The 16,088-nt window shown below is 48.9% G+C and overlaps 1 protein-coding gene across 6 annotated transcripts in view; it reads left to right on the top strand.

Annotated features, from left to right (window-relative positions):
* NRP2 (neuropilin 2) overlaps nt 1–15,420 on the top strand; it is a 90,808-nt gene extending 75,388 nt beyond the window's left edge. For 2 of the 6 annotated variants that reach the window (XM_050899893.1, XM_050899892.1), the window contains exons 16-17: nt 11,280–11,348; nt 11,989–15,420. In XM_050899893.1, coding sequence (XP_050755850.1) covers nt 11,280–11,348; nt 11,989–12,242 — 323 coding nt within the window. In that variant the 3' untranslated portion in view covers nt 12,243–15,420. Of the gene's footprint in view, nt 1–683; nt 1,884–11,279; nt 11,349–11,937 lie in introns of those variants that run through there. The other 4 variants (XM_050899890.1, XM_050899889.1, XM_050899895.1 and 1 more) reach the window with 2 other exon arrangements.
* The last annotated feature ends 668 nt before the right edge of the window (nt 15,421–16,088 follow it).

Here is a 16,088-nt window from a genome sequence, read left to right as displayed (position 1 = left end):
AGTCCTGGCTTGCTTAAGCTGCAGAGAGCATGAGTTTCTTATGTGAGCATTGAGTTGAATTTCTCAGTCTATGCCGTGTAAATAATCGTAACCATCCTTTCTTGCTTTAAAAAATAGTAAGGAAATCTGTAAGTCTGTGAATGGGGCACCTAGTGAGACCAGATCTGTGTGCAGAGCACTTTCAGACAGAGATCATCTTCTCTGTCTTTTCTATAAGAACGACAAATGTTTCTCCTTGTAATTTCTTTCCCAGTCTCCTGTGGTAACTTCCTTGGCCATCTGAGATTACGCTCTTCCTCCAATTAGGAACATGATGTGTTTTGTCACTCTGCTTGACAACATCTGCCACGTGGAGACAAAACCAGGCGGCTGATCTGGAGAAGGCCAAAAAAAAGAGGGGAAAAAAACATTTGTTGATGCCAGAAATAACAGTAATAATAGCGTGCATATGGAATTTGTATTGCGATCCAGGCAGCCTGATTAATTAAAAGGGAAGAAAAAGGCCCGTGAATATGTGGGCTCAGCAAACGCCAGGCTACGCTCCCCCCCAGGAGCACTCCCCGTATCCAGAGGCGGCCCTGGGACCTCATGTTACTCCGTGCTGTACTCTTGAAAGCATGTGTTTCTTTTTGTGCATCTGCATGCCTCCCACCTAGCAACCCTGTTCTGTGTCTCCTCCCCAGGGGCAACCCTCCTGCCAGGGACCGAGCCCACAGTGGACACGGTGTCAGTGCAGCCCATCCCAGCCTACTGGTATTACGTTATTGCCGCCGGAGGTGCTGTTGTGGTGCTGGTCTCCGTCGCGCTGGCCCTTGTGCTCCACTACCACCGGTTCCGCTATGCGGCCAAGAAGACCGATCACTCCATCACCTACAAAACCTCCCACTATGCCAACGGGGCCCCCGTGGCCGTGGAGCCCACCCTAACCATAAAACTAGAGCAAGACCCCAGCTCACGCTGCTGAGAGCCGAACAGGAACGAGAGAGCAAACAAAACACAAAACAGACAGACAGACAGAAACTAAGACTTCAAATACGTTGCCTCAGTTTTGCACTTTTTTCCTTACCTAGCATACGTGTGAACTCTTAGACATCTCCGTCCCTTCTCCGTCCCCCCATCCCTCCCCGAATCCTTTACAAACTCTAAACTAATGCTGCATCTTGGATCGCCAGAAGACACACACCGCCCCTTCACTTCAGAAGTGAACGCTCCCTTTCGATTACTTTTCGAGGACTCTTGGGGTGTCGGGTGGGATTTTTTTGTTTTGTTGTGTTTGTTTGTTTGGGGAATATTTTTTTGTTGGTAGGCTTGTTTGGTTTGTTTTTTTCCTCCTCCCGGTAGGCAACCTGCAAGGAAACTTGATGGCAAGCCTGGAAGCTTGTGTGTGCGGCTCGTGTGCATGTGTGCTAAATCCGTGTATGCGAGTGTGCATAGGAGCGCGTGCGTCTGAATGTATATTTAGAAACAACCCCTTTTTAATTTGCTTGTGGTTGGTTCTACTTGCACAGGGAATGCTTTTTTTTTAGGTTGTTTTTTTTTTAGGTTTGGTTTTTTTTTTTTTTTTTTTTTTTTTTTTTAGTTTTCCCCCCTTCCCGCCTCCCCTCTGGAAGGTCTGGGATACGTTTATGGTAAATACCTTGATTTGTTTACTTGGGGAAGAGAGCAATGCTTTTTTGTTGCCTTATCTAGCTTTGGCTGGGTTTCTTGTTTGATAGCGTTAATGTCTCGGGTGCAAAATGAGAAGAAGAGGCCAGGCTGGACAGTAGGAATGTCCACCTCAGATGGCTAGAAGAATCCAGAGAGGTTCATAGACGTCCAAAAAGTAAGATCTCTCCATCTTATTCTTTCTGCAGCCAACATGATAACACAGCCATTGTTTGGAAGTGGGGGGGGGGGACAACACGACGACCCTTCTCTTGCCCCACCCGCAAGTGAATCTATTTAAAGTTGCCTTATATCAGAGAAGCTCATAATGAATGTTTTGTTTGTATCTGTTAAAGCCAGCCTTAGGGTAACACGTAGACTTCAGCAGGTCTAAGGTGGATGCTAAATACTGTAGTTTCTTGAGAATTGAAGGTTTATTTATTTTGTAAGTATCCTCGCTCTGGGTGCTGATGGTTTTGCTTTTACACCGGGAAGGGGGAGAGGGCTCCTCCTTGTCTTTCTGCTAGAAATGTTCAAGGGACAAGTATAATTCCCCTTTCTGGGTTTTGGGTTTGTTTTTTTTCCTCTGCCCAATTCATAGCTGCTGAATCATAAAAATTGCCAGTTGACTTTCTAGAATGTCAATTAGTTTTGCGTTTGCTAATGTTCTGCTTCTTAAAGCGTCAGTTACATCTAGCAAGCAAAGCCTAGCAGGCACGCCTGGGAGGCCCAGCTATTGCTGCTGCTTTAACCAGGGAGGCGAGAGGGAGCCTCCAACATGCCTCTGACTGTTGAATGGCCCAGTGTATTGTAGTGGAAATGCCTTATATAAATTACTGAATGATGACATGCAAAAGTGGTTTGAATCATTAACTCTAATCTGTTTGCAGGCAAAAAAAGTACCTCCAGTGAGCAAGGTTCTCCATCTTGTTTGTGTTCATTTGTGATGAGTGATCAGATTCCCTCCCCCCTCCTAAACTTGCTAGTGCTCCCCACCCCTCCTTTGCCCATGAATATTGCATAAAATGAATAGAGAAGAGCAGCTCTGTTAACTTCCTTGCAGTCTTGAGCTTCCTTTTGGTCTGGGGAAAAAGTGGAAACACAAACAGTGCTGTGCATACGTGGTATTGGCCCCTATTGCAGCGGAGCCCTCTCCCCAGGGGATCTCTGTCGGTGGGGGTGTCACTCTCCCCTCCCTCCCTGCCTTTATTCCTGCAGCCTGTTTCAGCTCCTCATGCTGTTTACTCAACAAATTTCAGGAGGACCCCCTCAGCTGCAGCAGCAAGTGTCTAAAACATGCAGGGAGCGTAGAAAAACCCAGGGTGATTTGGCACGGTGAGCACGTTAGGGGTGGTGTGTGCTCGGGGCAGCATCCCACCAGGGCCTGGCTCCCACGAGCTTTTCGAGGGCAGCAGGGATGTGCCTGTCCCAGCAGAGCCAGAAGGAATGCGGGGGAGCTCCTGTCACCTTGCAGGCGGTGCCGCCTAGAGGTCCCTAGAGAGGGGCTTCCAGGGCCGGGGTGCTTTCTCCGTGAGCCTCCTTGTTACACAGAACTGGTGTTGCGGTGCATATGGTTTGTGATGTGAAATCCCACCCCCTCAGCCAGCTGCAAATTAAAACAGATGTGAAATATTGGCATGTGCTTGATGCATTTTCAGGTCAGCCCAAGCCATGTCAGCAGATGATACCGTCACGTTTCCAAAGTCAGTTCAATCTCCCTAGGTCAGATGATCCCCTAGCTTTGACCAGGTTCACCCCCATGAACTTAGCAAGTGTGCATCGGTGTGTCAGAGAGGAGAATGTGGCACCCTGTCTTTCAAACCAAAATCACCAAAGACAAAACAGAAGGTCACTTCGAAATTTTTATTCCCAGTTCTTCCCCGCTCCTTGAGCCCTGACATCCCCAGCGTTACCCAGTTGCCTGTGTGTGAAAAATATCTTGTGGAAATTTGAAACTCTTTGAAGATGTATTGTGTGGAATGTAATAAAATGATGATATTTTTATACAAATATCTGGGGTTTTTCTTCCTTCTTCTTTCTTTGCTAACGAGAACTCTGTCGGTTGAAGTGAAGCGGTGTTTCAAAATTCCATGTTTTCTTTTGGAGCATCAGGGCTATTTCCTTTAGCAAAGTGAAGCTCCTATTCCTGTTGCGTGCAGACCCAGCTCCCGGCAGCGCAGCTGATGTGTGCACCCTGCCTCGCTGCACTCAGGATCGGGCCATTAATAGCAGCTTTTAGATCCATTACATTTGTACCAGTCCTTAGCGGGAGTTTTGGGCGGCTGGACTGACACTTGGGATTGTTTGGGGATTTCGCTAACGTTGCTTAAGTGCTAAATTGCTCAATGTGATTATGCAGAATTTCTCTGGCTGGGGCCCCTGGAGACAGGACATCCGACTTCCCAGGGCCCCAGCGGCCAGCTCGGCTGCCAGCTCAGCTGAGCCGTGCGCTCCGTCCCTGAGTACAATGAAAACCGGGTAAGCCATTACCAAAATTAATAATGAAAATGGCAATGCATTCCTCTTCTGTAAAATCCTTACCGGGCCTCTGCATGTTGGACTGCATAGGAGAGCTGCACGGGAGCGGCCTGGGTGCCGCGGCACTGAGGGTTTGGAGAGGTATGCGTCTCCTGCCTTCCCTCCACCTGAGTCCTCCCAGCTTGTTACAGGGACCTCTGCTGCAGCATTTCTTCTTCCCATCTTCTCTAGGTGCACCTTTCGCCCCTTCAGAGGAGTCAGCAGCATCACGTTTCATGTGAAATATATTTTGCTGCCAGTTTGAGAGGTTTTTCTTTCCCTCCTGCATTTATTTTCCTTCTGTCATACACTTTACCCTGGCATACAGCTCAGCTTTGCAGTGAAACTTCCTGGCTTTACTAGGAATTCAGACCATCAACAAAAAAATAATTCAAATGTGATCCCTTGCTTTGGCTGTTCAAACACAAGCAAAGCTGAGGACCCATGCTGCTTTTTTTTTTTCCCCCTGTAATTGTACAGCAAAGCCCATACACTTGTAATTTGCATTTTGTACACTTCAGTGACTGTCCAAGCAAAATTCAAAACAAATATGCACATGTGAAAAACAGGGAGGGAGATACTGGCTGATAGCTTCCCAACAAGGAAGAAAAAAATTCTGTTAAGTAAACAGACAAAAAGGGAGGAATCGTTCAGGGTTTAATTATTCTGTATGTGTGCCGCAGCCAGATTGACTGGAGAGTTGGGTGCTGCTCAGGCTGCAGCGCATCATAGGGAAGAAAGCAGCTAAAATTAGTACACTTTGTTTAAGAAAATAAATACAACTTAGTGTGATTTTGATGCAACCTCCTCTGCAGGGACCTTTAAGAGGCGTTTAAGAGTCTACTTAAAAAAAAGGGGTAAGCTTTTTGGCGTAGCAGTAGGGGCTCCATATTTCAGGGAGTGGCATTAGGGGTGGAAGTCTGATGTCTCCTGCATGCCACGGGGAGGGTCCAGACGTGGCTTCCCCGGTTGTATGTGAGGTGATGGTGTTGGTCTTTTTATCTCTGCGGTTGCTGCCGTGTTGTAGGGAAAGTGACTCCGTGTGGCTGGCAGGAGAGGGTCCATGGGCATTATCTGTAAGCAATGGGGCAAAGCTGGTGGAAAACGGGGGTGTGAAAGAGGGAGCGATGGCCTGGCAAAGCAAAGGGCACCATGGGAAGGGCTGTGCTGTGCCTTCCCCAGGCAATGTCAGTGTGGCCGAGATGGATGATCGCTCAGGAGCAGGCTGCAAATCACAGTGCTCATTCACCCAGCCTGGAGACTGGATGCACAGTCGGGTCAGCCTCCTGCCAGGGCAAGCGCCTGCAAGATGACACTTGGCGCAGGGAACCCAGAGCTGCTTTTCCCCTGGCCGTAAGGGCGAGGTTGGCTTTTTCCTGGGCAGGGTTGAAATGCCTCTGCTGGTGAATGCAAGGGAATAAGGTAGAAACCAGATTGTGCACGGGGCTGTGTTGGGATTTTTGTCCCTCTAGAAACCCTGTGAAAACCTACTGACTTTATTGGGGCCAGCCGCAGCTTACCCCATGTCAGGGCAGCAGAGTGAGGCGCACAAACACCAGGCGAGGGCCCTGAGGCGAGCTTGGACAGCCTCTTGGCTTTGCGCCACAGCTCCTCCATCAGTGGCTTTGGCAGCTCTTAGCAGCGATTGCAGGCGTGACTGCCAGTTTGAGGAATAGTGTCATTAGCCATTGCCACTGTAAAAACAAACAGCAACAACGGGGAGGGCGATAAACATATCAGGATGCCGCAGAGCTGCCAGCTTCTCCCCCAGCTTCAAGCCCTTGCGCAGTGGCGGTGGACTGGCAGTGCTGCCCTTGCACCAAGGAACTGCTCGGTTTGGGACTGGTGAGCTCCAGCATGGAGCGCCGAACCCCAACGGCAGCTCCTTACCCCGGTAGTCCAGTGCTCAGAGAGAGGGAGAGGAAAACCACGCTGTATAATGCCACTGTAATGCCGTACGCACGCACGCACGCCGCCACCACTGTTTCCCTGGCCTGGTGCCGGTGCTGAGGAGAGGTGCAAAACCAGGACATGCTGGGGAAAAGGTCGGGCTGCAACAGGGGATGTGGCTGCTGCAGGGAGGGTTTGGCAGGGTCCCTGTTTTGGGCAGCTGCCTTGGCCATCTGCCATGCGTGCAGCAAGGGCAGGGTGCCATGCGTCAGAGGGCAGTACTGGGGCTGGAAATAGCTGCCTGCTTGCGTTCGCCTCCGCACAGAGCACCCAGCCTGGCTTCACATCTCTGAGTGCTTTCGGTGGGGGTCTTCACCTGCCCAGCTATGCTTCCCCATCTTCTCTGCATGTGGGAAGCCCAAGGAATGCAAGAGGCTCCTCGATGCCCCCCGGTTTGAAGATGGTGCTGTGGTGTGCACCATGCACTGTTGCTGGGGCAGCCCCAAGGCAATCTGAGGATAAGGTCTGGGGGTTCCCGCGCTGCGGAGGGCGGCCAGGCCAGGGGAGAGGCTGCTTGTTTGCTTGCTTTAATGCTCAGCTGTAGCCAAAGCACTGTTTGAAATTTGGCAGGGATGTAGCCCTTTTGTAAACTAAAGTCGTTCTGGGTTTCTGGAGAAGTGAGGCGGATTTTCAGCTGGGAATAGAGCGGTGGGGGATTCAGACGGAGTATTTCTGCCTGGTGCCTGTGCTGCTGCTTTGAGAAGCGCTTCCCCGTTCACCGAGGGTGGGAGGTGTTGCTCCCCCAGCCCCCAGGGCTCCTAGCCGAAGGAGGAGCGCTGCGCCGCCACTGCCGCACGGAGCGGTGTCAAGGCAAGGCCATGGCGGCTGCTCTGCTATGTCAAAACAAAATGATGTGTGTTGGAGTCACGCTATTGCTGCGGAATGAGCAAAGGGAGAAAAGCGAGGATGAGAGCAGAGCTGGAGCTCTGCCTCTCTCTGCCAAGGCTGGGGAGCAGTAATTTCTGACCCTGTTTTCCTGGGCTTAGCTGGATTTAATGTTTCAGGCCCTCATGGGTGCTGTTTGGCAGCAGAGCAGCTGTACACCTCCGACATTCCCCTCGCCGGGCAGGATAGCACCAGCTGAGGTGGATGTTGTAGCAGCAGGAGAGAGGGGTGAGCACGTAGGAGGGCACTTGCTGTTTTCGGGCAAGTGAGCAGCGCACGGTTGTTTCTCCACTGTGGAAAGGACCAGAGGGCAGCCAGCTACCCCTCTTTTGTACCACGAGGAACAGCTGCAGATGTTACTGGGGAGTGAAAGATGGTAGGTAGCAGAGCCCACAAGCCACCATCACCTGGTGATGATGGCTTGTGGCCCCAGAGCCTGCAGACCCCTGCGGGAAGCAGAGAGCAGGACCATGTGGATGGCGGGAGTGCATCCCGGGCACTCTCCAGGCCAGGCTCCCCTGGACGCAAGAGAGGCTGCAGGCAGGCAACAAAAAGGGCTGGAAATTGCTGCAAGTTTGATAAATCATTTGGGAAAGGCACCTGCTGCTGAGAGGCTCATTTTTTTTCACCTAGAAAGAGCCTGAGAGGCGCCGCGGCCACCATCTGCAGATGCCTGTGTGTAGAGATGCATGGTGATAGACAGAGCTCTGCCCTGGGATGGAGGGACCTGGCAGGAGGCAGCACTCGTTGCCCAGACTTAAACCAGACAAAGTCAGTTTAGAAAGAAACAGCAATTTTTTTCTCGATGGTGGCCATTTGCCTTGGAGGAATGTGTCTAGGATCCAGCAATTGGGATTGGGTGTCATCTCCAGAGCAATAGTTCTTGGCTTGGTGAAAAGGTCTCTGCCTGAGGCGGTGGGCACTGCTGGTAAGCCCGTGCAGGCAGGCTGGCATTGAGCGTCTGTGGTGGTGGGAAGTGTATGCCAGTCCATATGATGCGCTGACTTCAACTTTGCAGAGGTGAGCTGCCTTGGGCAGGTTTGGAGAGCTTTCCTGCAAGAGGCACATGTATGTCTGTGGTGGGACACAGGAAAACCTTGTCTGCTCTTGTGCCTCCCCCGTCCGCCCGGGCAAGGCATATCGAGCACATGTCACTCCCCTTCCAGTAACCCCCTCCCTGGCCTAATCCCTCCCGCCCCTGCCACTGTTTTAAAACAGATGTACATTAAAGCTCCTTAATCTCTGGAAATACTAATTATCTCCTGCTCTCCCGCTCTCCCTCCATGTGAGTTCATACGAACATGGTACTTAAGTTGCTCCTTGTCTTTGATTAGAATCTCATCTTTCTTTTTTCAGGTCCCATAAATTAGCCTTTTAGCTGGCAGTGCTCTCAGATCCAACAGATAACAGCCTTTTCTCGGCATCCGGCTGTTTCCAGCAGCATCGCTAACATCATCTTTTGGGCATGACCAGCTAGGTGCTCACAGCCATCACTCAGCACACACGCTTTAAAAAGGGCCTTTCACTCAGGAGAAAGCATTCCTCATATTTAAATACAGTTTTGCCTAACTTTCTTGCCTACCCTTCTCCAGTATAATTTTTTTCCTTTTAAAATGCAAAGTAAATAGCGCCTGAAAGCTGCCCTTTAAGGAAGCAGTTTTCCACAGCAGAGGGCGATGCACGTTTCTCCCATTCTGCCCAGCAGCTTGCAGGGCTTTTCTGGGCACCGCTTTCCAAGGGGGTCACTTTCCATGGCCTGCTCGCTCCACTTGTGACAACATTGCTGAGACTTGTCACAAAGGAGCCTAATTGGTGACAAATAGCAGGCTAGTTTCTGTGACAGGAAATCATCTCTACTAGGAACTGAACTGAGACCACTGGCTTCAATTCCCACAGACAGCCACACAGCCAGAGCTGATTTAGAGCTGATTTCGTTAATGACTCGAGAAACCCCAGTATGGAAAAAGAAACGTCAAGTTACATTTTTCCAAAGCCGGCATAGAGCCCTGCATGACAACATACAATCTGATAGCAATGAAGTGGCGTGTGGGGAACAGAAGAATGAGGGCCTACCATGGGCCTGAGGAGGAAGGAGAATGGGTGAGGAGGAAGATATCATTTAAGCAGGACTTGGGGTTGTATTAGCATGGGGAATTGAGAAAATTGCTAGAAGAGTAAATAGATTTTGGGCTGGGCTTTTTGTATAAATGTTCTCTCTCTTCAAGTTTTCCCAGTGTGCCTTCCTTTCAGGCTGGAAGAACTGGTGTTCTTTTGAAAGTGTTGATTAACCAATACTTTCTTTTTTCTGGCTTTTCCCTCAAGGCTGTCCTGGGAAATAAAAAAGCACCAAATTGCTAGCTTGTTCTCACACAAAATTTAGAGGAGCTACAATATGGAAAGGCAAAAAACTTCCAACGGCCTTTCCCTGCACGTGGGCTCCTTGGGCAGACCATGATCCAATTTCGACCTTTGCTCATGTTCGAGCAACCTACAGTTTCTGTAGGGTTGTGTGGGTGACACGGATGGCAAATTTCACTGCTTGTCTTCTGACAGAGGACTAGCAAAGCAGACGTCTCTGTGTGTGAACTGCTTTGCAAGTTATTTTTCCACATGTTCGGCTCTAAATGTTTGCAAGAGGCCCTCAGGCAGTTCTCCCAGCCCTAAGATGTTGCCATCTGGGCCTGTCAGTTCTGGAAGTGTTGAGAAATCATGTGAACTCGCTGCTAAAGTGAGGATTTACAGAAGATGGTGTGCACCTCTGTTTCTTCAACAAGCTACCAGCAGCCTCGAGTCAGCTTAATTACCTGGCTCACTAGACGCAGAGCTCATTGTCAGGAGGGGCAAGAGTTGGGGTTTGTGTCTTCCTGTTGCCAGGTTCGCTTGCAAATTCAAAGAAATTCCTTAATTGTTTGAGTGCAGAGGGCAAAAGACAATTCTGCCCAAAGAGTGGGTATTTGGGAAGGTATCATTAGTACCAGCACAGAGGATCATTGCAGTCAGGTGTAAGGTGGCGTTGGGGCAGCGTGACGTGCAGCAGAGCCCCCTGCTCTGGAAGTGAACCTTGAAATGTCGCTGGCGGGGATTGCCTGATACCATTGCCTGGCATAGCAAAAAAATGGATTTGACAATTCAGGAGGCCTTTTCAAGTCCTAAATCTCTGTACAAATATGCACAAATATTCTTTTATAAGGTTTTGAATAATTTCTTTGCACGTGGCTTTTTAGGCACAAGTTACATTCTTTGGTTTTGGTTGTTTATAAGTAACCTCTTTAAACTCTTCTTGCCATTTTTGTACAAGACACGAAGTAGCCTTGGTTTTCAACCACAACTATTTCTAGGGTGTGACTTCTGCTGCTTTCTAGTAGTCCCTGATTTTCTGCATTCCTGATCATTTCGAGGTGCCTTCTCAGTTGAGCACCCCAAGTTACAGTCAGCTTTGAAAAATCTAAGCAGATCGAAATGAAAGGGCATTTTCTTTTGAAAAACTGAAAAAGAGCCATGGTAACTATACGTAGAGATAATGCTAGGAAGACTGCACAGGAAAATAATTTCTGCTCAGATTACAGCATGTGCATTTGGTTACTAGTGCTTGATCTGTGCTGAACAATAAAAAGAAATGTCACCACTAAAAGGAATTTGGATCAGAGAAATTTTAACATAAATGCTTAGATATGGACACCCATTTGCTGCTCTCCCCATTTCAACCAGCTTTTGCATTAAAACATATAATGATGATACATGACTTCCTCAAATTACTATGAATTTATCTGAAACCCAAAGAGAAACTGGGTCATTGAAGCTCTGTGTCCAGTAAGATGTATGGGAAAAGATGAAAAGTAGAGTGTGCTAAATGGATCTAGCATTAGTGGCAAGTAATGACAGGCACTAAGATCCTATTCAAAGTTGTAAGGATAATACCCATGAGCATGTTAATAGTGAATTATGGCCATTATGCAGGCACCAATGACAATATTTTAGTGCTATTCAAGTTATCTGGTTTCTTTGCTTTTCGCTCGCTCTCTTTTGTTCTTAAAAGCTGGTCATTTGGTGGTCATGAAATGTAATGTAGTGGGAAGATCCTGTTCTCTCGAGTGTGCAAGAGTCTTCATTGACTTTGGCCAAAGGAACAAGAGGAAGAGTTCTTCCTCCTTCCATGAGGAAGAGCCTTGCAGTAGTTTAACTATTGCTTTCTTCTGGCCGGTCTCACAATCCAGTGACCAGTGGCAATAATGCCCCCAAAAAGCCTCTTTAAACAAATGGTGCTTCCCATTCTGTTGTTCTAGTGAACTTCCCAAGAATGGAGGATGACTTTCCGATCTCTGAGCAAGACTTTGAAGACAATGATGATCCAGGTTGGTACCCAAATGCCACATGGGCAATTTATCTGGGGGAGCTTGTGTTTCAGTATCAGATGCTACAATTACTCACAAACCTCAGATTTAGTGGGGGTTAGGGACTAGAACATGCTTGAGAATGTACACTGAAGTGGTGGCTTAGTGTCTGGACAAAGACATTAGTTTTCTTTTCTTGTTTTCCTTTTTCAACAGCCAGCAACCTTGCAAAGTCAATATATTGTATTTGTGTTAGGACAAGTGGAACTGATCTTTCAAGCATTAATTGCTGCTTGCATGGCATTTTGACTTGTAAATGGAGAAAATTAAGTCTGGGAGCTGTGACAGATTGTTTCCATAGGTTTGAACCCAATGGCACTTGAAGGGCCAGAGTTTCAGTGGGTGTAAAATGCTAGCATGCTGTTTACATAGCCTGAGATGTAAAAGTGAATTAGGGCGCCTCACTTTCTTGGTAGTTCGGTGCTTCGCATTACTTCTACCCATGGTGGGGCTTATACTCTTGTAAGGCCATCACAACTCCAAGTAAGAAATGCATAAAGGTGGGGGAAAAAAAGTGATCCCTGGATAATAAGTGCCCATTCCACTGCAGATTACTTTGGATCGGATAGGAACGACACACTGTTCTCTACTAACTCTCCAGGAACCCCGAAGCTGGACAAAGAAAAAAGCTGGCTCTACACCCTGGATCCCATCCTGGTGACCATCATAGCGATGAGCTCCCTCGGTGTCCTCCTCGGGGCCATCTGCGCTGGTCTGCTCCTCTACTGCACGTGCTCATACGCTGGGCTGTCCTCACGGAGCTCCACCACGCTGGAGAACTACAACTTCGAGCTGTACGACGGCATCAAGCACAAGGTCAAGATGAACCACCAGAAGTGCTGCTCGGAGGCCTGATGGGTGCGCTGGGGATCACCCTCAGCGTTGCGCCCGGTGAGGTGGGCTGCCGGGGGGTACTTTTTTTGCTGTTTTCTATGGGAACTGAATGCCATAACGGGGAATGAGGGGTATGGGAGGAGCGAGGGGAGGCGCTGCTCCTGCCACCAGGTCCCGCTGGCGGGTCGCGCTCTACCAGGACCAAGCGGGCTTTCCCGCAAACCGGACTGTGCCGGGCGAGGGGGGACCGAGACCCTTGTTTGTTGGTTCATCTTCATTTTCTGCTGATGCGAGTGGCTGGGACGTGGCGAGGGAGACTGGTTTACCTTTTGGATGTGAGAAACTAAATGTTGATCGTTATTTCCCACCTCCTTTCTCTGGTGAGTTGCTGAGAAGGCTGAGGGATTTCTTCAGCCACCCTGTCTTTAGAAATAACACACACATACACACGGAGACCCTGTCCATTTTAGACCCTGTCTAGACATTGTTTTGGCTGTAGGGATTTGTGCACTTCACACTAAGTCCAGGAAGCTGCAGTTTCCAGTCCTGAAAATGGAAGCATGTTGTTACCTTCAACTTTCCTTCTCCTGATAGAGGGGAAAGGTGGGATACTGGCTTTAGTGTCAACGGTAAAAACAGCGCTTTCTGAAATCATTAAGAAATAAAGTAGAAAGGAAACCCTATGTGTAGAAGCACCTCTTTGAGAGAAGCTGAAGAGCCTTAAAGTGATTTGTGAATAAGAGCCATTTATTAAATCCAGATCTTGGATTGCAACAGCTGAGGCCTTCGTCAGGAAGTCCTTTCTTTGAATCTCCCACCCCTCTTGATCCTGCCCTTTTTCTTTTTGCTATAATGAGAAAATTGCAGCAAACAAAAGATGGAGTCTGTCAGGCTGCTGGCACTCAGGTGACGGGCTTTGGGAAGGGGCTTCACTTGGGGTTTGACTTGAGGCGCAGTGCCGAGGCATCTCTGAAGTGCCAAGGAGGGAAAATGAACAGGGAAGGAGGCTGGAGCCGTGCCCTTGGCACCAGGAGCCCGGCCACAGCACCCACTGGCCCCCCTCACCTTCACGGTGCTCCCCTTCTCCCTGGAGCTAGGGGGCACGAGCTGGCACCGTCAGCACCACTGGACCAAACGGCTGCCGCCGTATCCCCTTTGGAGCAAAGCTGTGCGCTGCTCCTGATCAGTAGCAAAAACCCGAAGTTTTATTTATGAGCTGTGTTTTGTTTTACTTTGAACAAGTGCCTTAGAAGAAGTATTTTTCCTCCATCTGATGATCAGTGCTGTAACAAACAACAAGTGAGGCCTTCATCCTTCCCCGGCAAAACACTCTTCTTCACCACTCTCTACCGGGTAGAGCCTGGCTGAAGAAGTCTGGTCCTTCTACTTTCAAGTGGTCTGGCTACGTTGTCTGGCAGCTGATACCTCTCCACTTACCACTGTGCCGTGGGAGCGGAGTGTTATGAAAACAATTTAATGGAGAAAAAGAATTCAAATGCTGGGCCCCAAACCAATGCCTTCATTTCCAATTCAGTACAGATGGATCACCCCTATCAGCTTGCACATACATAAGCGAGAAACCTTTCCAGCATGTTGGGTTTGCTTTTCCAGGGGCTCTTTGGAAATACCTGACATGTCCTGATTTTACATTTTACCTAGCAAATAGTTTGGGTTGGGGATGGATTTTTTTTCCTTACTAACCACAGAGCGCCGAAGGTGTGATGTGCTGTGAAGCTCAGTTTGCACAGCCCCTGCAAACGCATCGTGCAGGAGGCCAGGTGTTTGGGGAGATGAGCAACATCTGGAGAGGAGATGAGCACGGACAGTGCCACAGCTGCTCCTTGGTGCGGTGGGAATAGGAACATTTGTCTAGTGTTTCATGAAAAGCTCCATCAGACAGTAAGTTTTTAGGAAAAAAAAAAAGACTTCACTGTAAGAAAGACGCATGTGTTACTGGGGAAGCAGATACCAGCAGCTGTGTCATCAAAACATCCACGGTTCATACACGCGCACGCAGAGATGCGCACACACAAAGGCCTTCATTTTTTTAATTCACACTGTGCGCCCAACAGAAACAGCAGTAAATGTATCTCAGATTCTCCTTTCGAATCACCTTATTTCTTTTGGCGTTCTTCGTGGACAGATTCCACAGGGGTGTTATTTTACTGTACAAAAGAAACAGAGGCAGTAAGAGGAAAAGTACCAGACCATTTCAAAGCTGGATTGCTGCTGCGCGATGATTTTATCCCCTTCAAGTCACAGGAGAGGGGAAGGATGAATGGAAAAGGACCATACAGTAGAAAAGTCAACTTAGGCAAACAATAGGTGAAAATATATAATTAAAAAGGTGACGTTATGGTGTCTAGTAGGCGTACAGAGAGAAGAGTTCGTATATACATATATTCAGAAATAGTGTGTTTGCACACGCACGTGAATTCTCTGTATGTATCGTGTATGTGACTTATTCCGTGGGACTGACTCGTGTTAATATATCTCTTGATCTGGGGCAGGAGACTACTGCTGATCTTGGCACTAACTTGGCACGGGCCCAGCGAAGTGCCCGCCCTGTGTGTCCCGTTTGCCCCTTCCAGATGGGGCAGGGCCCACGCGCGTGCGCTTGCTGGGCAGGAGCAGGCCAATAATGCTGCAAAGCCGATACCTCACTTACCTCTGCTGGGTGCTTTACTGTTCTACAGAAAACTGTGTTTGATTGTAACTTCAACAGGGAAAAAAAAAAAAAGTCGTCAGTGCATTCAATTCGTTGCATCCTCCTCTGCAAATAGATTAGGTTTGCTGATAGCAATTCCCTCTGTGAAATTCAGAAAAGAAAAAAAAAGAAATCAGTGTTAATGCCTTTGCTGAAACGGGCTGTTGCCTCCACACCCTTCCCATGGCGAGGACATGTTGCTAACGGGCAGGCTGTAGTGCTGGGTGATTTCATTTTGTGGGAAGGTGCCGGGGGTGAGCATGGGAATTAAACCATTAAGAAATTATATGCAGAAATGGAACTTCTCCAAGGTTTGCAGTTCAAGGTATTTGACCATTCACTGGCTGAGCCAGGACTTATGGACTTAAAGAGCTTTTACTGTGATTCTTTGGTGTAAAAAACAAACAAACAAACAAAAAAAAACAACAAAAAAATCCAACTGTGTTTATATGATTTGTATAAAAACCTTTTAAAATTACTATTTAATAAACATTATGGTAGAGATTATGTTTCAGTGGCTTTTTTATTTATGAAAGAGCAGCAACAAGGAAACCGAGCTGAAAGGCCTATGGGCAGCCAGAAACCCCAGGGAAACCAAGGCACGGCTGGAGGCACGCGGGGCCATGCCCACCGCCCTCCTTTGCTGCGCGCTGCCCGTCCCCTTGGGTCACTCCGGGCTGCCTGTCACCCCGAGGTGACATGGGGCTTTAACGCAGACCCTGTGCACACACGTGTCCTCCCGCTCGGACACGGCCTCTCCTCCCAGAGCCAGGGACAGCTGGAAGCTGCTCTGGCCCAAGAGCAACACCTAAGCGCAAACCCAAAAGCGGACACAGGTCCCTTCCTGCCACCCTGCGCCACTGCCCAGTGCTGCCGGCAATCCCAGAGAGGAGTGTGGTTTTAGGCTAAGAAAAACATCATTTAGGACTAAAACGGCTCGGTGCTGAGCAGAAAGGTGCAGTCAAGGCTTTGCAGTGCAACCACATAGCGCGGTCATGGCCAGCCGGGGGGATGAGGGTTGCAGGGGAGGACACTGGCTGCATGCGGGCCTGGGGGTGACTCAGAGCGCAGGGGCACAGGCACCACGCAGGGAGCAGCCTGCGCCCTCTCTGCCTCCTTCCAGCCAGCCTCAGGGGCACGCAGGGAGCCAGACTGTCCCA

This window comes from Gymnogyps californianus, chromosome 7 (assembly GCF_018139145.2).
Source record: "Gymnogyps californianus isolate 813 chromosome 7, ASM1813914v2, whole genome shotgun sequence".
Taxonomy (NCBI): Eukaryota; Metazoa; Chordata; class Aves; order Accipitriformes; family Cathartidae; genus Gymnogyps; species Gymnogyps californianus.
Note: the sequence above shows the minus strand (reverse complement) of the source record. Positions and strands in the feature narration are given on the sequence as shown.